Below are 25,222 nucleotides of genomic sequence, written 5' to 3'. Positions count from 1 at the left end.
GTTGGGTGCTGTGCTGTGTGTTCAGTGCTGGGTGTTGGGTGCTGTGCTGGGTGCTGAGTGCTGGGTGTTCAGTGCTGTGTTGGGTGCTGTGCTGGGTGCTGAGTGCTGGGTGCTGAGTGCTGTGCTGCCGGCTCCTGCCAGCGACCTTGGCCAAAGCATATCCGGCTTCAGCATGAGAAAAGACGGAGTTTCATCCTGGATAGAAACACCACAAAGGCCAGCTGTTTCCGAGAGGATGCAGGGAAGTGCAAATGGGCACAAAAGTAAAGATAATAAACCTGAAATGTGCTGATGGCTTGACCAGGGCTGGGCTGCTTGGGGCTGCAGGGCCAGTGGTGGCCCCAGGAACCAGAGAGCAGCTGTCAGTTATGACTTTATTCATTTTCACATTTAGATATTACAACAAAACTCATAATGACGAAGGATAACAAGTACTATAGGAGGAAAGGAAAGGAAGCAGTATTCTAATTGGTTTGATATATATAATCGTGAACTTCCAGAGACGAGACTCAACGTGAGTTATAAACACTCACATACGCTCCCTGGTAGGAAAACTCACGTGCAAACACCCCCCACCACACACAACACACTCACACACACACAGACCACGCTTTGTACTCGCACATAACTCATGTTGTAACCTACTTGCTTCAAAGGCAGCCCACTGAAACTTGAATGCTGCTGGAGCAACAACAGGTACCAGGTTATAATATTGCAATATAAATGAAGTGTTACTTGATACACAGGTTTTTCTTCAGAGACACACGAGTATTTGCAAGTAGGGGACCCAACACTTTGTTTTCAGAAGGGAGGAATGTCCTCTCAACACCAACACTTTGTAAGGAAAAATGAGGCTGAGCACAGAGCCAAAACAGTCATTTTAAAGGAAGGTGATGACGATAAATAGCTTAGCTTCAGTGTTGAGTTCCAGTAAAAAGCCCAAACAAAACCAAACAGAGCGTGCATTGTGAACAAGCAGGCACAATTGTTGAACCCTGGGTTTTAAAAGTTGAAATATTCCCTTGTCACTGTGGAAAGACAGAAAACACTGTTGTCTAACATCTTAAAAACAAAATAGGCCAGCTTCACTTCATGCTCATGCATATCTGGAGACTGCAAAAGTAAAAAGTAAAAAGCCAGAAATAATGGAAGAGAGTGGGAAGGGTTATCAGGTAATCCAATTTTAGTATACTTTTAGAGAGTGAAAGTACAATTGTCTCAACAGTTCTTCAATATCCCACACTACAGTTCCTCATCAGGAGGAGCATCTGGAGAGGAACCAGTGTTTGCTCTTATCATGCTGCATTGTTCATGCAATGCTATTGACACAGATACAATAGGATCTGATTCAACATTCCCCCATCAAGATGGTGCAAGAGAGAAAAAATAAACTTCTATGGAGTTGAATGATCAAAAATCAGATGTCACACCAGTGTTTACCCCAGGGTGAAGCAGGGGATAGTTAACAATGGCTATAATGAAGTAACCCTTCTCCACAAGCATGTTTGTGAGCAATTTACAGCTGAACTGAGAGAAAAAGTGCAGCTGTCCTGGCTGGATGGCCATGCTGACAACCAGCCTGGGCACCCAAATGCTTCTGTCCCCTTTCTGCTGAGGAATTCTGACACTGCCCTGTAAGTGTTGAGCTTTGGTAGTATGTTTCTATCCCTCATATATAGACAAGGACTTGCATCTACTTTGAATTCTCTTTTTTTTTAACTATTATTTTCTTTATAGTCCTCTTTCTTGGTAGGGCTGTGTTTCCAGTCAGAGAACTCTCTGTGGAGCACTGGAAACAAGAGAGCCTGGGCACATCACCCAGTGAGCAGCCTGAATTTAGCTCAGCCAGTCACCTTCCACCCATGTGAATGCCAGTGGAGACCTCCAGCAGCACAGGGCACAAGCAGCCTTCCTTCTGCCAAGGGAACCACCAGTTCAAAAACCAGGGCAAGATGAGGGCAGGGGAATTTGGTCTGGCCTACGCCCCGCTGGCTGTCCTACTTCCTTGGCCTGGCTCTCCAGCATCTCCTGCCAGAGGATTCTTACTGAGTCGCAACAATTACTTAAAGATGCTTAAATTCCTGGCAACTTCAGAAAACACCAGTAGAAGTCAGGGAATTCATTGCCACATTGGTTTTCAATTCCACATCTTGAGCCAGTTTGGCTCAAGCAGGTCCTCTTTTGTGCCTCTTTTTTGCCATGGAAATTGCAGCCATGTCATCCTGCTGACACAAAAAGGGAGGGGAACTGTGAGCTGCAAAGGCTTAGAGAATCTGAATGACAGGCATGCTTTTCCCATGGGCTAAATAAATCTCCTCATTACACTTGTGCAGAGAACTATAATTAAGACTTGGCAACATCATCTGTAAGGACTCACAGGCTTACGTCGGGAAACGCGTAAAACCCACTGCTGGGAAAGAAATACAGTTTGGAAAAGCTGTACATCTGACAGGAAACACAGTTTTAAAAGTCCAAACTCTTGGCTCTGTGACAGAGGTGTGGCCTGCAAGCAGAAACTCCCTGGTGCTGAGATGCCCTGGTGCACGAAGCTCTGCCAGCCACAGGCATGTGGGAGAAGGGATGATGACAAGCTGTTCAGACAAGCCTCTTCATCCAGACTCCTGTGGCAGTGATGTAACCATGCTCTGTGGCTGAGCTCTTGGATTGGGAGCAGCATGGAAAGCAGCAGGTGGGAAGTGGTGAGGCAGCAGCACAGAAATCTAGAGAGAGGGACTGTGGAGGTTCCTCAGAGCTCTGAATTCACATGGTCTCTTTTAGAAACAAAAGGCCCAAATGATAAGATGTTTCCTCAGCAAAAGTTCCTTAATCCTCTAGAGACTGGTATGCTGTGCTGACGTCTCTGAAACAGAAACTGTAGAGGAGCTCGCTGGGCAGAGAGTGCCTCCTTCAAGTCAGGGAATTTGGGTGACAGGAAAGATCATGGTGCAGAACTGTCCACCCAGGAGAATCAAGGCTTGAGCTCTGGCCATGTGCTGCCATTCATGTGCTCCGTGATGCCAACACACAAGGGGTGCAACCCAGGCACCTCATTGCTGGAGTTCTGTTCCTTCTATTGTCTCCAAAACGCGTGCAGCAGCTTGAAAAATAAACATTTCACTCCCTATGCCTTTGATCCTCTTCCTCCCAGCAAACAGCCCATTTTCGCTCTGTGTTTAGAAGCAGCTGAAATTAACCTAAATTTGCTTTAATTTCTCACTCAAGCAACAAATGATCTCAGCACTGCTCTGGGAGAAGGGGAAGGTGAGAGCAGCAGACCTGTGAGTAACCTGCTCCCAGCACAGATCATAAAACCCCCGTTTTGCACAGGGCCTGCAAAAAGAGTTGCTGTTTATCTCACTGGAAGCACTTTAGCCATCAGCTGATGAACTACTCAGCTGTGTTGAGATGTCTAAAATAATCATGGTGATAAGGTAGATTGACAGGCTACCCCCAGCAGAGATGAGAGGGCTGTGGGTGTTGCTTGCAGAGGAGATGGAGGGGCTGACGCCTACTCAGAATGAGCAGCATGCATGAACATTTACAAAGATCCCTTGGGATCTCTCTGTACACCTCTCTAAAATGTCCTGCTCTTGCTGCTAATACCACTAGGGATTTCTTCCCTTTGATTCTGCTCCACAGCTCAGCAGCTGACATCATGAGGAGAGGAGGAAGCAATCCAAGGAAAAACATTCAGGCTGCACACCAGGAAGAAACTTGAGACTAAGACAGATCTATTTATATCTGACCTGAAATGGGCTTTCTGAATGGGAAGCTGATCTGAGTGGAGGCTGGATGGTAGGCAGAAGGTGCTGTAGTGCTGAATACGGCACCCACTTGCCAGCAGAATTCATCTGTCTGAGCCGCAAGGAGAAAAGAAACACGAGGAATCAGGGAGGTGCTCTCTGCAGTCCCGGCACGGGGAAGCTGCAGCTGGAGGTGCTGCTTGGGCCATCGTGCTGTGGTTCCAAGGACATCAGTGTTCCCCATTCATTTGGGGTAGGTTCCCTGTTGGGTTTGGGCATAGATTGAAGGAGAAGCTCTGAGTGACCCTGATGACGTGCCTGGAAGGTAAGAGGGGATGCCTTGGCAAGCACCTCCAGGGCCTGGTGCCATTAGTACTGCTCAGAGAAGAAGGAAACGTGCAGAGTGGGGGGACTTGTCCCCTCTCCAGGCGGGGTGCAGCTGCCATCCTCAGAGTGTTCTGACAGCTCCCCGTATTCACTGTTGTAAAAAGTCTGGCCTCCGACTTGGGACCCATACGATGGTCGACATCTGCCCCGCAGGTCCGACTGTTCCCCTGGCAGCTCCTTAGTTCGACTGGGCCCTTTACTGCTGTGAGGGAGAGAGACACAGGGAATCAATCCGGGCACTCCTAGAAAGCCTCTGTCCTGCTTGGAGAGATCCCAGCTTCAGGAAATCTCATTTGCTAATGCACGGGGCAGAGGCAGGGGCAGGAACAGACTTACACCTCCATTTCAAAACACAAAACCAGGCCTTGCTTTAAACCTAAGCACAGGCTGTATGTTTTGTGAAAAATACGCACATAACCTGGTGACAGAGTTACTTCAGCTCTTCTAGATATCTTTGGAATTCCTTCCAGATAAAGGGAAGGGTTGTGACCCCAATGAACAGGGAGAGACAAGAGACATTGCCTTAATTGCTTTTAGACCTGGCAGGAATAACAGAAATTGATACAAACCAACTGCCAGGATGGGGGAAAGGAAACAAAGGAAGATGATGAAGATGATGTGGGAAGAAATCAGCAGCTCCATCTCAGCACCTGCCATACCAGGTGACTTGGCAGAAAGTCACAAGAGCAAGGGCAGGGACACATTCAAGGAGTGGTTTAAAGGGAGTGTTTTCCAGGAGACAGGACACCAGGTATAGCAGACAACAGGAACATGTCTTAGGGAAAGGAGGACAAGGACAAGAAGTAGGAGATGGCTTGATACAACAGCAGAGAGTCCCCAGGGCTGTGGCTAAGAGAAAAGACAATGACCAGTCTGATCTGCTGGTGGGAGGCAGAGGAGGTGAGGAAGAGGCTGGGACTGGCCTTGTCTACACATGAGTTGACATGGCTCACTTAACACACACCTTGTCACCAAGACAAGGTCCCAGCCAGCTCTGGCACCAGGCAGAGGTGAGCTGCACAGGTTCTCACCCAGTTTCCAAGCCTGAGGCAAGGACAGCCATTCATAACATTCTCAGTCCTGGGAGTGCCAGTTCAACCTGCCAGGCTCCATAACAGTATGTGGGAAGTCCTAAGACCTGTACCAGCCCTGCACCACCACATCAGGGCCCTATGCCCCCTGGGTCAGGGCTGAGGGAGGGCAGTGGCAGCCACAGAGTTTCTGTCCGTCTCATCTGCTACTGCTTGAACAAGCCCTGACACATTTCACCAGAAAATGTCAATAAACATTAACAGTTTCATTAACAACATCACTCCACTGTGCCTTGTTATCTTAACAGACATATTCTCATTGATGGGCACAGTTTATATTTTTAGACCCTAGGAAGCAACAGGCATGTGTGTTCTTTTGTGTTTTGCCTCTCATTAATCAGTACATGGACTTATTTGGCTCAGGACCCACAGCTGAGGGCTCCAAGTGGTACAGCCTATGGGGGCACACCAAAGCTGCCTCCTGGTCTCACTGCATTTGGCAGCAGGGAGGTCTGAGTGGCTGGACTTAAGGAGTACCTGAATCCACCTTCTTTTCTGTGTCGATTTTCTATCCTCTCAAATTCCTCAGATGCCAGAACCATCCCACTGTCTGTCTGATTGTCCTGGAAGGAAGCAACAGGAGTTATCAGTAACATCCCTGTCGACTGATCAGAGTGGGAAGGGAGGAGAAATCATTCAGAAAATGAGATCAAGTGTATGAGTGATGGGGAAAAAGAGGTAGGGGCACTTTACCAGCGTGCTCCATAGTTTTGCTGAATCTAATTTTCTTAGGTACCTTCTTAACAGCAGCACATAAAAAGGTAGGATTTCTGTGTGCAGTTCAGTGCCACTTCTGGAGGAAAAAAAGTGCTCCCTGCCTGGAAGATGTATTACCATCAAAATCTGTGAGAGGTGAGATTTTCCTCTGAGACTACATGTATGACTTATGTTTTTCCACTACAGAAGTTGTGAGGACCAGTCCAGTTCAGAGAGACCAGAGGGTTTCTACTGTACTGCCATGTGGGTCAAGATGCAGGAGGTGCAGGCAAGCACTCTGGGTTTACCTAGTCCTGACAAGATTTCAGTGTGCTTAACCAGGCCGTGTTCACAGATTTGAGAAGGGTCAAGAGCAGGCTCTTCTCTGAGGTCCTTTATAGTCCCCTTGTTTACAGATCTATCCTCCCCATTTCCCACTCAGGCAGTGTGAGCTGTGCTGTAGAGAAACCCCTGTGTGCCAGGTGGAGAAATGAATGTGCACAGGACTCGATGGACTGAACAGGAATGACACAGATAGACTGACATAAGATAGGACTGATCTTTCTTCCACAATCTTAACAGAAAAGGTGTCAGAAAACAGCTGAACATTCCTTTGCCCTCTTCTCAGCTCCACTCAGATGCCACTTACCGGGTGTGCCTTGTACATTGTGTGTGTCATGGGAAACTCTTCAAATGTCTTTATTCTGGATGGACACCTGATCTGATTTCCTCCCGTCAAACAACCAGGGAACGAGACACAGTTGTAGTATCTGCAGACAGAAGCATAGTGTGTTCAGTAAAGCAAACATTCAATGTCCTGAATAAACAGGACCTGAACCCAACATCCTGATTGTGCAACCAAAGTATGTGAGGAGGCAGATGACCCAAACTGGATTTTTGGTGAGTAATGGGGTCACCTTAGACCTCTTAACCCCATAGTACTTCTGCTGTGAGGGAGCACCCAGACTTCCCCATAGAATCCAGCCCTGATGACCTCTCCACTTGGGATAAGCAGAAAAGCATCATATAGATCTCAGGCATCACAGTATCACAGTTCTCCAGAGAGGAGAGGCTTAGGCATTAATGTTTGGGTCTGTTAGGAACAGATAGGATGAAACTTCTTATGTGATCCTCTGTCAGCACAGCATGAGCCAGAAGAAGGAATGTCATAGGCTTACATGTCAAGGGCTCTTTCTGATCAGCAAAATCAAGTAATTTGGCTTTTATAAGCAAGATGCTACAACCTAAATTCTTGGATCACACCTTATCACCTGGGATTTTTCCAGGATCTAGGTTCTCCCTCTATCCCTCAGGGTCCCTTAGAGCTCACACTGCTGGCTGCCTGCTGGGCTCTTTCTGCCCTTTTCAGAGGGAATTCACCTTGCTGCTAGGCTGTGACAGCGTATCCTCATGTCAAAGTCCTCTTCATCTGAGTTTTGCTGGGCAGATGAAGGCACCTGGGAGAAACCATCATCTTCTGAGCTCTGAGAGTCATTCAGCGGGATGTAATCCTTCCCTTCCTGGTAGGAAGAACAGTTAGTGGCCTTAGAAGAACAGAAGGGCTTTTCCACAAGAAAGGGCTTCACAAGAAGAAGCTGTCAGAACTGGGAAGGAAAATTTCTTGTTTGTATTTTATTTCTCTTGGACAAAATATCTGGCTGGAGCTTTCTGTGCCCTTTGCATTAAGTAGCTGTGAGTGATGCGTGGAGATGTGTGTGAGCAGGAAAACAACGTAATCCCACAGTTCTCTAGTTTACATGGGCAGAGCACTGTGCTCCAGGGCAATGTCACTGTGGCTTAGTCATGCATGTGAGGGGATCCAGTGCTGAAAGGTTAAAGTCAGGGATGTCAGGAGGAGACGGTATTCAAGCATTTAGCTATCAGCTTCTGAAAGGGAACATCAGGAAAAAGTTAAGAGAGCTGCAAGCTCATCATAGTTAAATGTCCTGATGAGTTACTGCATAGAAGTGATTAGTAGTAGTTTCAAAGAAATCTGTATAACTCACTGCTGTAATGTAACTTTTGTTCACATGGCCCTGACATTTCAATCTGAGGGCAGAGTTTCAGAAACCCTGATTGAGTCCTGGTTTTCATTATGCAGGCATGTGGGAAGCTGAAGTACCAGGCCCTTGACTCAGCTGAAGAATTTCAAATAATCATCTGGGGATTAGGATGGAAATACTGGAAAGATGACGGAGAGGGCATCCGCCCTGCAAGGAGTGGAGTTACATGAGGATGTAGCTAGAGGGCTGTCACAGAAGCGAGTTCTCCAACAGTTCTGGGAAACAGGTCTCTGATCCAGGAATCCCTGTGTTATTGGTTGGCCTATGCAAAGATACTGCATTGACCATAGAATCAGCAGAGGGCAAAGCAAGGGAGATAGGGATGGGAGAAGAAAGAGCTGTCTGGAACTGAGCAGGCAAACAGAGCAGTTTTCACCTGCTGGACGTTTTCCTGAAGAAGGTTCCCCAGTATCTCCACAAGGTCGGAGAAAGTCGGTCTCTCCTTGGGATCACCATGCCAGCAGCTCAGCATTATGCGGTAGCTGCCAAGGAGAGATGCTGGTTTTATGCCACAGCAACCCTCTCCTACCCAACTCCACAGCTCCCAACCATGTGGTTCCCACTGGGACAGCCAGTACCTACACTGTGGAGGAAAGCTTGGCACCCCCAGCCAGGTGGACCTAATGGAAGGGTGTTGGTTTGTTATGCACTGAATGCAGCAGGGCACAAGGAGCTTATTCAGATCCCTCTGATACCCTTAAAAGCAGGAAAGCACATTGCCCACTTACAGACCCATCCCAGCATAGGCATGCAAAGGTAACTAGAGAGCTCTGACCCGAACCTATCTGGGTCGCTTTCCAGGCAGCTGCCTAGAGGGAGGGATGTGTTAGTTCATTCCCCACCCTGGTGGAAAGGTCTGCATCCCACAGAGGGGCCTGGCCTACCCTAGGCTGGGATCTGGGAGATTTCTGCCCTCCCACAGAGGGCTTTGCTCTGACCAATGCCAGGATCTGTGAGGTTTCTGACTCACATTTCTGCTGTGGCATACTCTGGGGCTCTCATCCTGGTACCGTCTTTGAGCCTCTGGCAGAACTCCTCATTGATCTGGACTCCAGGATATGGAGATGCCCCTAAAGAAAGTTCAGAGAAGAGTGGGAACATGAAATGTGCCATCAGAAATGAGTCCTTCTGAGACTGCCCTTCCTCTCAAAACACCAGGAGATGTGGTCATTTCTCATACACAGCCCAAATCCTTGGTGCTACCCAAATCAGGATTCTGTGCCTCAGTGAGCTGGAGGGCACTTCTCTGCATGTCCTGCATGCCTGTGTCCCCATCACTGTTCATGGGTGGATATGGCCTCCATATTTTTTTTTTGCCTACATTGATGGAACTTCCCATCAGTCTCTAGGCATGTTTCAGAATGTCAGGGCCTCCGGGACAGACTCACCCACCAAACTGCTACGTGGGTAGAGATGTTCCCCTCAGCAGCATGAGTCCCTCATTAGCACTCACCTAGTGAGAAGATTTCCCAGAGAAGGACCCCAAAGGACCAGACATCACTCTGTGTAGTGTAGACCTTGTCAAAGATGCTTTCTGGAGCCATCCACTTCAGTGGGAGACGGGCCTGCAGGAGGGAGCGGCAAGGCACATATATTTGGTCAGGGATATGACCCTGAACAGCCCTTCTTGTTGCAGTGGGATGAAAGGGATGAAAGGAAATCAGAGCTGATAGCCCTGCTCCTCTCTCCATGGAGGAATGGAGGCTTGGTTAGGTCAGAGAGGGATGGAGACACTGAAAGGGCAATGAAAGAGTATAAAGAAGAGTAAGTTAACGACAGGCTGAGGGGGCAGAGGGAAGGAGACAGAGGTCTGCTGGTGGAGGAGAACAGGACATGCGTCATCAGGCCAACGGCTTCTGGTCCCAGCCATGCAAGTCCACTCCTCATTTTTCATCTTTTTGTCATGGGGGCCTAATCTGTCAAGGGCTTGAGAAGATGGCACTCACACTGCCTTTCCTGACATAGTCAGGGTCCTTGTAGATGTCCCTGGCCAGGCCGAAGTCACAGATCTTCACCACGTTGTTCTCCGACAGCAGGATATTGCGAGCTGCCAGGTCTCTGTGGATGCACTGAGGGCACACGAAGAGGAAGGGGCAAAATCAGAGGGACAGGAATGACCACTAGAAAATGCAGAGCACCCCTCTCCCCATGAGCCTGACCTGGGAAAACGGTGGAAGTGGGAAGGAGCTGAAGATAAATATTTCAAAAGGGGTTAAGGAGAGGTTGAAATACAAGAGGACTAATTTCCCATCTTTGTGTACACTCAGATTTCCTGAGAAGTGTGAGGTAGAACATGGAATCTCTCTCAGTATGTCACCTGTAAAGTGGCTGTAGCCAGGTGTTCTCTCATCAGGCACACAAAGCAGATCAGGTGAGCAAAGGAAAGGCTGAACTCACCTTCCGGGATGCCAGGAACTCCATGCCACGTGCTACCTGGAAGCTGTAGCAGATCAGGTCTTCCATTGTCAAGGGACTTTGCCACAAGTCATCCACTGTTCAGGAGTACAAGAAAATGATAGACAGTGAATGATCTGTTGTCCTGCTTGCCTCTCTCCAGGACTGTGGGGTAAAGCTAGTCTCTTAGTTAGATAGAGCTAGTCCTCAGTGCTAACTGGAGTGATCAGCTCCCTTCTAAGATTTTCTGCTTAGGTGGCAGAAGGCAAATGGCAGGAGCCTGCTCAGGTGTGAGGAGAATGAGTCCAGTCTCCAGCACGTGTCAGTCAGAGAGAATTGTGGGAAATAGGACTGGAAGGGGCTTTAAGCATCAGCTTATCATTCCCATCCTAGAGATGACCCACTGAAATCCCCCTCTATTCTCCTTTCTTTAGGCTGAAAATCCCAAAGGGATTTAATCCTCCCTTCTGGGTTTCTAGAGTCTGTTACAAGAGACAAGAGATGATGTAACAGCCTTGTTCAGGGAATTGCTATGCAATAGTGGTCACCTTCGAGGCTGGGTCCCAGCTGCCCTCTGACATTCCCTACCCATTCCCCAAGCTAGCCAAGTCTGGCATTTTCTTGGTGGTTCAGATGAGGAGCTGCTACCAAGGCTGGAGTATTACCTTCCTGGATTGGCTGTGCTGTCTGGCTCTTGTGCATCAGGAACCGGTGGAAGATGGCGCTGTCGCTGGTCCCAGAACGGCTCCTCCTGTCTGCTCTCACTGCCTCCACGATGGACTGCACCTGAATACGTAGCCTGGGAGACTTCTCCTGGCAAAGGGGACCAAATCACAACCCTCAGCAGGCAACACATGTAACACCCACACCCACGTGCTGCAGTCTTTTCCTGTTTTAAACTGCAATTCTGGCCTGGAAGAACCTCTCTTCCATTGCAGAAAGGAGGACAGAGGGTGTCTTTGTCACACTGTCAGATCATGTGTCAGGCTGCACATCTTCCTTCCCTAGACATGGGACAGGTCCCCAGGGGCAAAGGAAGCTCCTTACCCTGTAAGGACTGAATCCTTCCCGCTTGGTCCGCAGGTAGTTGGAGAGGTTTCCATACTTGCAGAACTCCACAATAACCATGAGTGGACCTGATGAGCAGACACAAAAGGTCGGGGCAAAAGGTAAGGGCTCAAGCTGGTTAGAATTGACCCCAACACACCTCATGTGCAGCTCCACTGAGCTGTGACCCCTGTCGCAAGTGCACACAAACACTGATAACCTCCCCACATGTCCCTGTGATCACACATGTGGCCAGCAAAAAGGACACGGGACAAGCACTGATCCCTGTGAGCAGGCACAGCCTGTTGCCCTGGGATATTTACCATTGGGTTTGGTACAGGCACCCAGCAAATTCACAACGTTGAGGTGATTCCCAATGTGAATGAGGATCTTCAGCTCTGACATCAGCGCCTTGTGCTCGCTCGCGGTAGCTCCCTCTGGAAACACACAGACCATGTCATGACACCTCCTCACAGCTTTTCACTCCCCCTCACCACCCTCCTCTTAGCAGCATGTTCATATGAGTCTTACTGAGGAGGCTGTGACCTCAAAGCCTTGGCACATTTTGTTATTGCATGTTCCCACATGAAATGTCGAGCCTTGCCTGGAGATCCCAGGATCCCTGCTCCAACACGCAGGGTGCTCTCTGCAGGTGCAGGGACCCAGAACAAAGCACAACACAATCTGTGCCCAACAGACTTTTCCTTGTGATCATTGTGCAGTGAAAAAGATCACTTGAGGCTTACAGACAGATGCACTTGTTAGAATTCCTGCCCTTTCAGCCTCCAAACAGAAATAATGAGCCATAAAACAATTTGAAAGAAAATTAGGAACAAAAGACATCTGATTCTTTTTATCACAATTGAAGATAGGAGCTGTCTTAACTCAAACCCAGGTATCTTTTTATGATTCCAACAGCAAAAACAGTGTCATGCCCCTGCCATCTCTCTGTACTGCATCTTCTCTCAAGTGCCCAATTCGCATCAATTCTTGACCCTCTGTTTTACCCTCAGGGTGTGTTCTCTGGTTTTGTGTGCCCTTCCATACTTCTCAACTTCCCTGTATGCATTTTGTCTGACTTGAGAGTTTGTAAATTTAGCTTGAGAGACAGAAGCATCCTTTTGAGCTGCAGCTGATGGGCCAGATGACAGTCATGCCTCAAAGGACTGTAAGGCAATTTTGCATGCCAGGCTTCCCTCTGCATGGCTGTGCAGATCATCTGTACACTTGCAGTGGTAAATACTGCTCAGATGAGCTGTGACTCAGTGTCCATATACAGGCTGCTTCTGACCAGAGACTGCCTCAGAGTTTTGTTTGGTGCCAAATTACGGTATAATGTTTTGGATGCCTGATTGAAAGAATGGCTATAAAATCTTAAAATCTCACTTTGGAGTGACCATGTTTTGGGTGCAAAGACAATTTAATCCTCAGAGCCGGGTAAGAGCTGCAGTCTGCTTCTATATCCAGCTCTGAATCTGACCCATAAACACAAAATACAGGCACATTTGGAAGAAGGCAACTGGGAGCAACACTTTCTTTAGTGACCTGCCAAAGAGAGGCTCTAGATTTTTGTTTGTTCTTCCAGACAAATTTCATTCTTTGCCTTTGCAGACAGATAAATTTCTTTGAAAGCTGAGTTCCCCAAGTCCCTGCTGTCTGTTTTGCCACTTGCTTCCCAGTGCAGCTGAATGGAGCCAGAGCATCCATGAGGGGAAGACAAGAGGATCAACTGTGTTGAGAACAAGAAGCTATTAATTAAACGACAGGCATCTACAGGATGGACATTTCCTGGCAAGTGTTTCATTTGTTGCTGTCTACACATGTTGCATGTTTTGCTTTACTGTCCACGTACCTTTCAGCATTTTGACTGCTACAGTCTCACAGCTGTTACTTTTATTGATCCCAAATGCTGATGCTTCCACCACCTTCCCAAAGGCACCGTGACCCAGGACTTTACCTATGGACAAGGAAAGAGGCAGTGTGAAGAAAGGCAGGTGCGGAACAGGCAGAATAGAATGAAAGAAAACAAAAATCCCAACAGGAAACTCTGGAAAGAAGAAAGAAAAAATATCATAAAGGAAAAGGAAGGAGCAGAACAGGTGCCCTTTCAGGTGGCTGCTTGCTGTGTTGGTGAGAATAAGAGAAAGGATGATGGGAGGAACCGAGACAGAGTTGGCATAGACAAAGCAAAGGAAGGAAATGGCCCTGCAGAAGTAAGGGGCTGTTTGTTGCCCTTCAGCAACAGGTTGTTGTGTGTGGGAAAGGTAAACATGACCCTTTGCAGTAGAGCAGCCAGGACTAATGTCACTGCTCTGTGCCTCAGAGGTAGTCTGCTGCCCTTTAAACTCTGCCAGACAGAGGGAAGAGGCTGCATGTGGGTGTTGAAGCATGAGGATGATAATGCATGCAGCCCTGGTCCTGAACTCGGGGTACCTGCTGTGAACTAGACTGCTCTGTCCAGACTGCCATTTGGAGAATCTGGGGATGTGTTTTAAAGCATGCCCAGGGGTCTCCTGGCCTCAGTGATGCCTGTGTGGGTACACTGAGAGAGTCTGAGCTTGCAGTTGGCTCAGACCTGCCCACAGTCAGACCCAAAGGGATTTCCCAGGCATAGCTGGGCTTTAGGGAAATTGGGGAAGATGGTAAGCCTGAGGCAGAGAGAAAGCATTAAATACACAGAGGTGTGTAAGAAACCTGGAGGGTGAGTTTGAAGGGCTCATGGGAAGTCCTGAGCACAACATGCAGTGGCAGGAAGGGGGTCTGGCTCACCTAGGCGCAGGCGGTCTCGTGGGAACTCCCACTTGCTGGAATCATAGGGCAGGTACTCGCACTGCTCCTCCAAGGGCACCTCACCGGGGTCCATGATGATGGAGAGGTAGCCTGTCTTGATGTCTGCATGGGCAGGCTGCAGGAATTGGCCAACACAAAGGGTGAGGAGGTGCCCTCCCTGCCCTGGGTTCTGAATCCCAGAGTATGTTTGGATTCTTTGCCTGCCTTGACCTGCTTCCCCCTAGCAAAGGCCTGTCACCTTTACCACCGCCCTTATGCACACTGCCCTTGGTAGTGAGAACACTTGAAGCATCACTCAATGACCTCTTCTTTTTAGTGGGTGATGTCTTACAGCTTCACATCACAGCAACCACGTTGCCCCAAGCCCTGCTACGCCACCTCCCCTGCCTGGGACAGTCACGTACCCTTTTGATGTTGCAGAAAATGAGAATAAGGAGGATCCAGAAGAAAACAGCAATAACCCCAGTCCCAATCAGGATGACAATCTCCACATTGGTCCTGTCATCAGAGCCTGTGGGATGGGAGTGAAATTGTAGCCTCAGAGATTCCCATTCTGTGCCCCAGCTCAGCCACCCCTTGTGGTGACTGAGGACCTGTTTGCCTGAGCTAAACATGCTCTGGACTACAGATCCTCGTGTGGGAGCACCACGCTACCATCAAGGCCAAGGGGTTTTCATGGCCTCCCACTGTCACAGGGAAGAGGTGCAGGATCTTGCCCACAACTCCTACTCCATCCCATCACTCCCAGGTGTGCTTTGTCTGTGGTACCTTCCACCGAGACACTGGCCGAGGAGTTCACACAGCCCTTAGCATTGCAGACGCTGCACAGGTAGAGCCCAGCATCCTCCTCCCTCACCCTCTGAATGCTCAGCCTCTGGTTGAAGTCCGCCAGGTCAATCCCTGTAAGGCAAGGAGGGTTGTGGTGGTCACTCACAGGGAGGGAAGACTAGTGCACTGGACTCACTCAGGCTCAAAATAAGACTCCTATTTTTTGGCTGATTCATTTGAGATGTCAGAATGAAATTGCAGCAGCTGGTAGAGGCTCTTTTATGGCCTGATGGCCTCAGAAATACTCCAGAGGGGCCTTCCCCAGGCAATGTATGGAGGGGACAAATCTCCCACCAAGCATGCTGGATAGGAGCAGTGCTCAGGCAGTCCAGCTGGTGTGTCAAGTTCTGCTTCAGCTTCAGGACCGGTTCCTTTCCCTCTGCAACACTCCTGGACCTTTTCCATGTTCCTTCCATGAAATCTTGCTTGGTCCCTGCTTAAGCAGAGATGCCAGGCACTGGGCTGAGAGTAAGAATATGAATGATTTATCTATCTCTGCTCTCTAGCTGAATGTGCACATGAACAGACAGTGCTGAGCCAAGCCCTAGGGCATAGACTTGGCCAGTGAGACTGCATCAAACTGGGACAGAGTGTGATTAAAACAAGAATTTGCCCAATTTAGAGAACGAGTGCTTTTGTCTGGGTACAGCAACTCCCAGAACTCAGCAGCGTTCAGCTCTCCAATGGCTGTACATGATGCCCTGTCTTTGATTCACCCCCCAGTCCACTGTACCTGACACTTCTTCCACCAGTTTCTCATCTTTGTACCAGCTGATTTCAGGAACATGGTTGCCGTCCACCTTACAGCGCATCTCTATGGAGTCGCTGACGTTCACCCAAATGTCTGTCAGGTTCTGCTTGAGGCGAGGGATCTCCAAGGCTGGAGGAGCAGCATAAAGAGGAGGAGGGGAAAACGGGAAACTGATTGATCAAAAGAATATCTGTGTTTTTCCTGGTGGGCTTTGGGTCTCAGACTCCTGCTGAAGGGTGTCTTGAGAACCCAGGTGCCCTGCCTTTGCCACCTTGAGTTTAACTTCCTTGCGTGGCTTCCCCTGGGGGTGGACTGGGAAACTGATGGCAGCAAGAGCACGAGCTCTCCTCTGTCACTCCCGCCAGCCCTGTGGACCCTCACCCTGCACAGAGATGTATTTCTTGTGGCAGTGTTTCTCCCGGGTCTTCCTGTTCTGCACCTCACACACGTAGTCTCCCTCCTCGTTCAGGGAGATGTTGGGGATGGTGAGCAGCAAGGTCGCATCATTGGAGTCGGGCTGGAAGCGCAGCTCCCCCTGCATCTTGGTGGCATAGTGGTGGACGTTCTTACAGTCCAGCACAAGGGGATTGCCCTCTTCATCGTGGAGCTTGGAGAGGTTCAGCCGATACCACTGCAGGTTCTCATAGGTGTAGTTGTCTGCGTTGCAGCTCAACTGTAGGTCCTGCCCCTCTATGGGCTCTTCCGAGGGCTGAGACTCAATCTCAAACCCATCTGGAATGGCTTTCAGGAAGGAAATGAATATGTGAATGAGTTTTCATGGCTGAGCTGCCAGGCACAATGAAATTGACTCCTTGGACTCAGTTCTCTGAGATCTGTCTGTCCTTAGCCAAGGTAAAAAAAAACACTGAAGGGCAGACCTGTGACATGCAAAGTTCTGGCAAGCACAGCTAAGGACAAGGGAGTGTCAAGGGATATGCTAAAGTCCCAGGGTCAAATTAAGATGTGTTCACAAGTGAGCAAGCTAGGGAGGTCTGATTTGGGCTGTTACTGCTCTCAGCTCAGCTGCAGTGTTCTGGTTTGCACACATGCCTGCTTTTACCTGTGCAGGCAGTGACACAGCAGCAGCCTCGACAACTGCACACACAGAGCATTCCTGGAGCAGCAACTGAAGATGTTCATCTGGGTCCACAACAGCTGGTGGATCTGACAGCACAGGTACCACCACGAGGGTCATGAGCCCAGCCTTCTGGAGTCTGTCCAGAAGGTAAACCCCTGCTGTGTTCTGCCAAGTGGACAGGGACAGACTCCTGCCAGCATAGGGTACTGCTGACAGGAGGCTTATGCAGCTCCATATGGGCCACGACTCCAGTCACACCACTGGCTCTGGCTTCTACAGACTCATATCTCTCCCACTACCAAAATCTCATGGGGACCGGTGGGGATTCAGGCCAGCGGGACCCAGCCTGGGAGCGGGTCGGGTGGTGCCACTAGAGGATGCTCTTGGACCAGGCACATCCCCAGCCCAGGGAGCTGCCTGGGCCTGAGCCAGCAGGATGTCCCCAGCCCAGGACCTGCTCAGGCTGCTCCAGGACCTCGGCACAGGCAGCCCCAGCTCACTCCCCACTCTGCCTACCAAACTCAGCCTGTGCTAGTCGCTGCCAGGGCTTCAGGCTTTTACCACCCAGCAGAACTCTGGGGTAGCACTGCTTTCTCTCTGGCTTCCCAGTCACTATTGAAGGTCCTAACTGTGAATGGCAGGACCCAGCAGCTCTGGGGACCTGCCTCTTTCAAGCAGAGAGCTCGGCTGGTGCAGGTGGAGGGGAGGTTTGCAAGTACTCACTGGTCACGTAGAAGTAGATCAGCCGCTCATCTCGACCCACTTTATTAGAGGCAATACACTTGTACATGGCTGAGACATTGGCCTCCTGGATGGCCAGTTTGCTGACTGTCTGATGGGGGAAGAGATCATAAGGAAGAGTTAGGAGGAGAAAGAGGGAAGAGAAGTAGGATCACTGCTGCTCTCTGGTAGACAGTGAAACCCACAGCAAGTCTGGCCCCAGGCACCAGCTGTACCTGGGAAAGAGTTGTGCAAAAATAGCCCCTTATTCAATAGCCCTTTGTGCATTTCAAGCCTTACTGTTGGCTCTAGGAACAACAACAAGACGTTATTCCCAATATTGTCTCCTTTTTATGGAGACCAGTCAGCATAGATGCCTTTTCACAGGAGGAAAGTTCTTGTTAAACCCCTCAGGTCACCATGGGGACAGTTACTGTCCCCCTTGCTGTGCTCAGCAAGGGGGACAGTAACATGATGCAGGTCTGAAGGGATGGCTAAGTTCCTGCCAAGCTTTATTTATAACAGTGGGGAGAAAGGGAAAGGACATAAGGGCTTTGATTCCTCAAGCCCTCTGCAGTTAAGTGACTACTTAGTGTCCCGCATGTTCAGTGGAATTTACGGGTACTTATAGACGTGCCAGCACTCCTTTTATCCACAAAGAGAAATCAAACCTGTGAAAGCATCCCAGCTTTCACCAATTCAGGAAGAGCTGTAATCTTCTTGTTTTAAATTCCAAGTGTACATAGACATGGTCCTAAAATCTTCCTTCACCATCCTTCCAGCAGGACATGACTAAGATTGGGCAAACAGCCAGGCTGCCATCCTGGGAGCATGGACTCAAGAGATGCTGCTCCCAACTAAGCCAAGAAAAGCAGCTGGGGAATAAGGCTGCTCTCCTCCTCCTCCTGACTCACACTGCACATGTGTGAGCTGCTGAATATGTTACAAGCACTCCCCTTAGAGGAGACCTGCAGTTTGAAACTCCAGTTTAAATGACAATCACGTGCAGAAATCCCTCTAATGAGACAATGTTTCAAATGCATAAAAAAACGTGTTCCTGCAGGGAAACTGCTTTGACTCTACTGTTCATCCCATAGACTTTGGAAAGTATTTCCGTTGTAAGTGGCAATGCATTAGCGGTATTAACCAGAAGGAACAGTCGTTCATTCAGTGCATACTCAATGCAGCTGAAGTGACTTTATTACTGGGACTTTTGTGCATTGCCTTTTCCGTTTCTTGGGGTTATTCAGAACAGCTGAAGCACAGCTATTGCTGGCACTTTTGTGTGCTGCCTTTCCTGTTTCTTGGGGATTTTCCTTCTAATCTGCAGTGTTACGTTTGAGTTGGGGCTTCTGGATCTGACATCATCCTGTTGCCTGTAGTGCATGGCTGTGCACTGCACACCCTGTAGGTCATTCCGGCCTTACCAGATACAATAAAAATAAGAAGGATGGTAAGAGAAGACAGACAGAAAGGAGCAGACTGAGTGAAAGATTTGAGAATGTACCATCCCACTGCAAGTGCAAGAGCTCTTTTCTCTTAGAGCTTCTGCACATCCCTGCGACACACATCCTAATTTGAAGCTTTGCAACCAAACAGATGGAATGAGAAGGACACAGTTGAGGAATAGGAGGAAGACGATGAGGAAAACAGGGAAAAATTAAAAAAGGACCAAGATGAGTGTCACATCCAGAGAGCTACACAAGGGCTTCTCACCCAGGACCTTCCACCACCTCTGCTTTCCTCCCTGGGGGACATCAACCCCTGCCTCTCCCTTCGGTTGCCTTGGGAGAAGCATCTGCCCTTGCCACTCTTTTGGCAGAGTGATGAACTCCGTCCAGGCCAGGGGACGGGAAGTGCCTTTAGAGGTGTGTAGGAAAACAGGAAGTGACTTTCGGAAACAGGGGCCCATTTGTTTGTTCTGCATCCCCCTGTGAGCGGCTGGTGCCCGACACCAGTGGGAACAGGAACCCCGTCACGGCGCAGACCTGACACAGCTACCAGAGGCACAGAAGGAGACAGGCAGCAAGCAGGTCATACACTACAGACTGCAGCGAGGGAGAGATGTTCCTTGCAGAAAGGAAATGCTGCGATGGAGAAGGAGGCTCTGTAGGGCACATGTGCTCCCACTCACTGCAGTGGATGGAAGTCACCATCTCCATACCACCCTCACCCCACTGAGTTGAGGACGGCTGGATGAAATGCCCCACCAGAAAACATGCACATTCCCAAGGCCAGAGATTTCCTGGCTGGACTGTGAGCCCTGCTCTCCTGGCCGTGCTGCTCTGTAGGGTTTGGGTCTGCCAAAACAGCCCTTGCTTATGCTCAGAACGGAAGCCCTCACAGCACACCTTCCCCAATGCCCTCGCTAGCTGGATGCCCTGTGTTCAACAGCAATCCATGTAATCCCTCCTGTGCAGCCTGCCCCAGTGGGAGCCTCTCTGGCCACAGTGTCCTTTCTCAGCGATGACAGCACTCCCTTGCCCTGGGGATGCCTTGTACTGGGGAGCCCCAGGGCTGGGAATGGCTGCTGATGGTTCACTGTAGAAGCAGAGGGGTGAAGGCCTCCCCAAATTTGTCTCTGCCAGGCTCCTTTCCAGCTCACTTTTTCTGGCTGATTTCAAAGGACCCCTGTGCCCGTCTCCACCTCCCTGCCCCAGGATGGGTTTGGGATACAGCCTCACCTTGTTCCGTCCCTCCACGAACTCCACCCAGGTGTCAATGCTCTCGATGGGGTTCACTGCATCCTGCTGGGTCACATCTTTCCAATCCTTGCACTCGGGCATCCGGTCCCGCTGATGGCGCCTTGCTGCCCGGTGCCTGCTATTGCTAAACCAGCAGCCGGGGAGAAGCAGGATAAAGAGGAGAGAGATGGACAGGTCAGCTGGGAAAACAAGCAGCAAAAGTAGCTTTATGTCTGAGGACTGATGCTCCTGTCCTATAACTCTGCATAATTTCCTGGGTCTTTCAGTTACACAGTTTTGGTGTGCTTTATGGGGTGCTCTGCAATCACTAGTGAGGCAAAAATCTGTAAACATGAAAATTGAGGCAGGGAACAGATACAGGTGTCCCAGGCAGAGTCTTCACCCCTGGGCAAGGGGCTTCATCTTTCCTTGCTAATGGTGAAGAAAGGCAGAGATGAAATCAGTTGATGTGTGCCTAGGGCAGGTCTTGATGCCACTTTGCTCAACACCAAGGTCTTAAAGCCCTCCTGGGACTGAGAGTCAGGGATGTCACTGACTGGCTGGGTCTGGCCTGGAGAGCAGATGACGCCCAAGGGTGCAGCACCCAGGGATGCTCCTGCTGCCCCTGATTCAACAAAATCCGGAGGGACATATCCCAAGTATAGGTGCTGCTGGTGTCTCACAAGGGGATGGTGGTATCTCTTTGGGCTGAGACAGGTGAGTGGGGAGAAGTGCCCATATCTCTGTGACCCAGGGTGCTGCAGCCTGCAGGGTGCTTCTGGAACGTGGGTCAGGGAGGGAGATGCCAGGGTCTGCCCAAAATCCAGGGTGGAAGGTGTAGAGGGAGAGCTTAGGGTAACAGGGAAGGAAGGGGGAGCTGGGTGCCCAGGAGCAGTGGCAAGGGAGTGTGTGGGGCAGAGCTTGGCAGGGCAAACACACCGGTGAGCTGTGTAAACAACAGGAAGCTAGAAAGAAGCCTCCTGCATCCTCTGGAGCTATGCTAGACAGAAATACGGTGGCCTTGGGAGACAGTGCTCATAATTCATGGGCCCTTCTGCTTCCTGACAGGGCCACAGTGTAATTGCATGCAATGGAAAGCTCTCTGGTGTCCCTAGTTTGGCAATAGCCTGCACAGGGCTGTGGGACTTGGCTTCCTCCAGGCACCCTGACGTCCTCCACCCTGACTGCTCTGGCTACAACTCCCCAGCATCCCTTTTCCTTCTTCCTGTGAGGCTGTCACTAAAAAATGCCACTGAAGCCCTGCTTGGTGCTGCCCCAGAATTCCAGGGCACAGGCAGTGGGCACACACCCTTTGTGCCTACCTATTGGTGCTGCTGGCACAAACACCTCCTGGAAAATCATCCCAGCATCCCAGGTAGAGATCTGGCATTTCCCTAGGATTCAGCAATTCTTCCCCACAAGCAGCAGCTTCCTATGAGCACTTTTGCTTCCATCATTACCCAGGAAAAGACAAAGAACAGAAAAACCACAGGCACTTCATGGCAGGAATGGGGTGAGTCCCAGCTATTGCCTTGGGATCTCACCAAGGGGCAAGTGACAGTTTCTCCTGCAGCCTGCCTCAGTTTGCCCATTAGCACAATGATCACTGGTTTCATTGCAGATACTGTGAGGTGTGGGTGGGCTATGGACATCCAGGGATGTAGATGGCTAAGAGTGCAGAGGACACTGTGGTGTTGGAGTTTGGGACCACCCAGGCTGGGCAAAACTCCCACACGGAGAACAGATGTCTGCACTCTGCCTCCCCATGAGGTGAGCGGGGATACAGGGCTCTGAATCAGTCAGTGCTGTCCTTCTCGTGCCATGTGGTGGCTGGGACAGCAGAAAGGAGATGGGGTCTGGAACACAGCCACAGTCACAAGAAGCCCACAATGCCAAGCTGGTGGCCTGGTGAGACACAGATGTCAGAAGAAATGGCACTTACAGGCTGCGTCGGGAGAACATCCGACAGGGCATCCATGGCCTCCACTGCCACTGGATCACCTCTGGCGCTGGGATGCCATAGACAGTGCAGGTGAGTGCCTGGGGGCTCTTCTTGGAGTAGATGCTTGGAGAAGAGGCTTCCTTCTCATGGATGCGTGGAGGAACTGCAAGGATCAGAGTGACATTGTGAGTGGCTGTGGACTCAGCCATTGCATCCACCAGCACAGCCCTCCCTAGGCCTGTCAATAGAAAGTCTGGGCAATACAGCTCTCCAGCACTCAGGCAGCTTAGGTCTGCAAGGAACAGCAGGTTATACTTTGGCAGATTCAAGTGATATAATTTCTCCTTCCTCTGTGTGGACGTTGCAGGGCTCAAAGCACTGTCTGGCAGCTCCCAGCACAGGGCCACAGAGCTGTGGAGACACATCTCCAAGCAGCAGTGCCCTTCCACCACTTTTTGTTCTGGCATCTGGTTCCTGTATGACAGGGACCAGTTTCTGCTGTGGAAAAATTCCCTAGGAGTTTCCCACCGGAGGAACTACACCAGGTCAAGACTTCATGTATGTGGCAGCTGCCCTGCCCTCAAGTTCACATCATTCAGGATCAGTCTTAGCAACATCTCCAGGTAGAGTCTAGAAGTGGCCCCTGAGCAAGGTCTACCCTGCCCAAAGTGATGGAGCCAGGAACAAAACTGTGCCGTGTCACTCAAGCCAGAAGGAACCAGCTTCACTGTAACCAGAGCATCTCTCAGCAATGGGAGTGGAAGAGATGGTGTAGGTACCAACTGCTTCAGGACAGAAGTAGGGACCTGGTCTTGAAGCACCCCAAAGGCTGGGGCCGTGAGGTCAGGTCTGTCCCCCCAGCCCCAGCCCTGGCCCCCCCTTACCATTGACGATTAACTGGAGGCTGATGTGCTTCTCCAGCCCTGCCAGCCTGTTCCGCAGAACCAGTGTGTATGTCCCAGCATGCTGCTCCGACACATCCTTGATCTGCATTGAAGATTGAGATTGCTTGGGAATTAGCTTTCCATCCTTGTACCTGCGGGGAGGCAGAGAGAAAATGCAGCCATGGGGAGGAAGTGTCCCTGTGGCAGCTGGGCAGGGGTTTACTGGTCCCCATGACAGCACAGTCAAGGCGCCCCTTGTAGCACTGAGGACCTCTCTGGGGAGGCCCCTGGGCCTTCCCTGGACCTGAGTTATGGGTCTGTGTATTGTGTCATATGGATGTGTGTGGGATTGGGGATGCTGTAGCTCTGCCCTGAGCAGTGAGTGGGTGCAAAGCTCCCAGTACCAGCAAGCTCTGGTGGAAGTGCAGCACCATGTTGTGCACAGTCCATCCCACTACCTTGCTCCTCTGGGCAGCAGAGGGACAAGAGGGACACCTCCTGTGGGTGCTCTATTTGGCTATTCCAGACACTGCAGAACTGCCAAGCCAGGCTGTGCAGCTGAGGGCCAGGGCATTTGGGGGAAATTACTCCCATGGATGGAAAAAAGTGACATTTGTGACAATCTTGACCACAGAGGGACATAGTAAGGGGGCCAGGCTAGGCTTTCCCATTTGGCAGAGGAAAGGAGGAGAGGAAAAAGTGGTTCAGGCTAAGAAAGGTGAGTTACCACTGGAAGTCTGGTGGGGGGTAAGCCACGACTTTCACTGGCAGTTTCACAGCTTCGTCTCCTGCAGTGGCTTCTATCACTGGGCCCTTCCTCCACTCCACGTTGATAAAGGGCTTTTCTGCAAGAAAAAAAGTGAGCATGGAGGAAAACACAAAGGGAGGCTGTCACCAAGCTCTGCTGCTCTCCACACAGCCCAACAGCAAGGATCAAGGACAAGGCAGAGTGCTGTGGCAGGGCAGTTGAGGTCCTGACAGATGAAGAGCTGCCTGTGCCTCCCTCTTGGAAGGCACTGTGGGCACAGAGAGACTGGGCTGCCCCATGACTTTCTGCTCTCAGGGAACAACCATCCAGTGGTGATGGTGCTCTGTGCACTCACAGCTGGTGCCTCTCAGACCAGACACACCACAGGGGCCCTGCATCTGCAGCAGGGCCACAGGACCTGTGTGCCCTTCATCCCACTGCATTTGGGTCAATTTGGTGTTGGCACCTCTCTGTCTTGGCACCTTGCTGAATGTGACTGGGTTCCCAGTGTGGTGCTGGGGGGCAGAAGGGCTGAGGGACTGGAGGAAGGCTGGGTCTTACTAAAGCAAAGTGAATGGAGGTGAGCCTTGGGCCAAGCACTGCCCAGGTGGTCTGGGGATGGCTTTGCTGCAGCTTGGCCCTGGTTGTGGCTCTGTGAGGCAGAGGAAGGAGCCGTACCATGCACAATGACATCAGTGCTCTCCTCCAGCATCTGGGCACCATTGGTGGCAGTGCATTTGTACTCTCCCAGGTCCTGCTGGCTGACATTGTGGAGGGTCAGGATGCTGGAGAGCTCCGTGTGTGTCTGCAGGGACCGGCGCTCGGGCTCCACCACGGCTCGCTGTGTCTGTGGGAGACAACAGAGGGAATGGGATGAAAGACTTCAGTGGGATGTGGCTGTGATTCTTGCTGCCCAGCGCTTGCCTCTATCTGAACAGGTTTCTCCACAACTGACTGCCATCCTTAGCTTTGGAATAGCAGCATGTCCTGTGTACTGACTGCCCGAGGCCAGGGTCAGGGCTTAGGAGATGTTTTACTCTTATCTGCAGCCTGGGAAACAGGCTGGGAGCCCTATAGGTATGTGAACAAAGTGATGCCATCAGGAGACTCCCCTGTCTCACCATTCACAAGAGCCAGAGGTTACAAAAGGGGGAAAACACAGTGGGGAAGGGACCACCTCACAGGCTTTTGGTAATGAGGGTTGTGTGACTAGAGTAGCTCCTCTTAAGCCAATTATGTTTGCTCTGTATTTGCACTGGTGGAATGGGAGCCAGTGTTTTCCCAGGAGAGCCCCAGAGCAATAACAGCTTAGCAAGGAGGGAGCTTTCTGCCAGGAAGAGGGGTCTTCCCTCTGTCTGCCTTCTGCTGCAGGAGAG

The 25,222-nt window shown here is 50.4% G+C and overlaps 1 protein-coding gene across 2 annotated transcripts in view; it reads right to left on the bottom strand.

The window, feature by feature from the left end:
- Positions 1-369: 369 nt before the first annotated feature.
- Positions 370-25,222, bottom strand: part of FLT4 (fms related receptor tyrosine kinase 4) — a 58,263-nt gene continuing 33,410 nt past the window's right edge. Inside the window, exons 7-30 of one of the 2 annotated variants that reach the window (XM_071570242.1) lie at positions 24,525-24,693; positions 23,826-23,943; positions 23,099-23,250; positions 22,215-22,377; positions 20,273-20,417; positions 17,592-17,700; positions 16,172-16,531; positions 15,773-15,919; positions 14,980-15,111; positions 14,616-14,722; positions 14,191-14,326; positions 13,274-13,378; positions 11,745-11,858; positions 11,422-11,510; positions 11,040-11,187; positions 10,378-10,472; positions 9,927-10,049; positions 9,434-9,545; positions 8,951-9,050; positions 8,357-8,462; positions 7,298-7,437; positions 6,567-6,687; positions 5,699-5,784; positions 370-4,332 (exon numbers count right to left, since the gene is read on the bottom strand). In XM_071570242.1, the coding sequence (XP_071426343.1) occupies positions 4,113-4,332; positions 5,699-5,784; positions 6,567-6,687; positions 7,298-7,437; positions 8,357-8,462; positions 8,951-9,050; positions 9,434-9,545; positions 9,927-10,049; positions 10,378-10,472; positions 11,040-11,187; positions 11,422-11,510; positions 11,745-11,858; positions 13,274-13,378; positions 14,191-14,326; positions 14,616-14,722; positions 14,980-15,111; positions 15,773-15,919; positions 16,172-16,531; positions 17,592-17,700; positions 20,273-20,417; positions 22,215-22,377; positions 23,099-23,250; positions 23,826-23,943; positions 24,525-24,693 (3,297 nt within the window). In that variant the 3' untranslated portion in view covers positions 370-4,112. The remainder of the gene's footprint in view (positions 4,333-5,698; positions 5,785-6,566; positions 6,688-7,297; positions 7,438-8,356; positions 8,463-8,950; positions 9,051-9,433; positions 9,546-9,926; positions 10,050-10,377; positions 10,473-11,039; positions 11,188-11,421; positions 11,511-11,744; positions 11,859-13,273; positions 13,379-14,190; positions 14,327-14,615; positions 14,723-14,979; positions 15,112-15,772; positions 15,920-16,171; positions 16,532-17,591; positions 17,701-20,272; positions 20,418-22,214; positions 22,378-23,098; positions 23,251-23,825; positions 23,944-24,524; positions 24,694-25,222) is intronic. The other variant, XM_071570243.1, reaches the window with a different exon arrangement.

The sequence above is a fragment of the Pithys albifrons genome, chromosome 15, assembly GCF_047495875.1.
Source record: "Pithys albifrons albifrons isolate INPA30051 chromosome 15, PitAlb_v1, whole genome shotgun sequence".
Taxonomy (NCBI): domain Eukaryota; kingdom Metazoa; phylum Chordata; class Aves; order Passeriformes; family Thamnophilidae; genus Pithys; species Pithys albifrons.
This window is presented reverse-complemented; position numbering and strand designations above follow the sequence as displayed.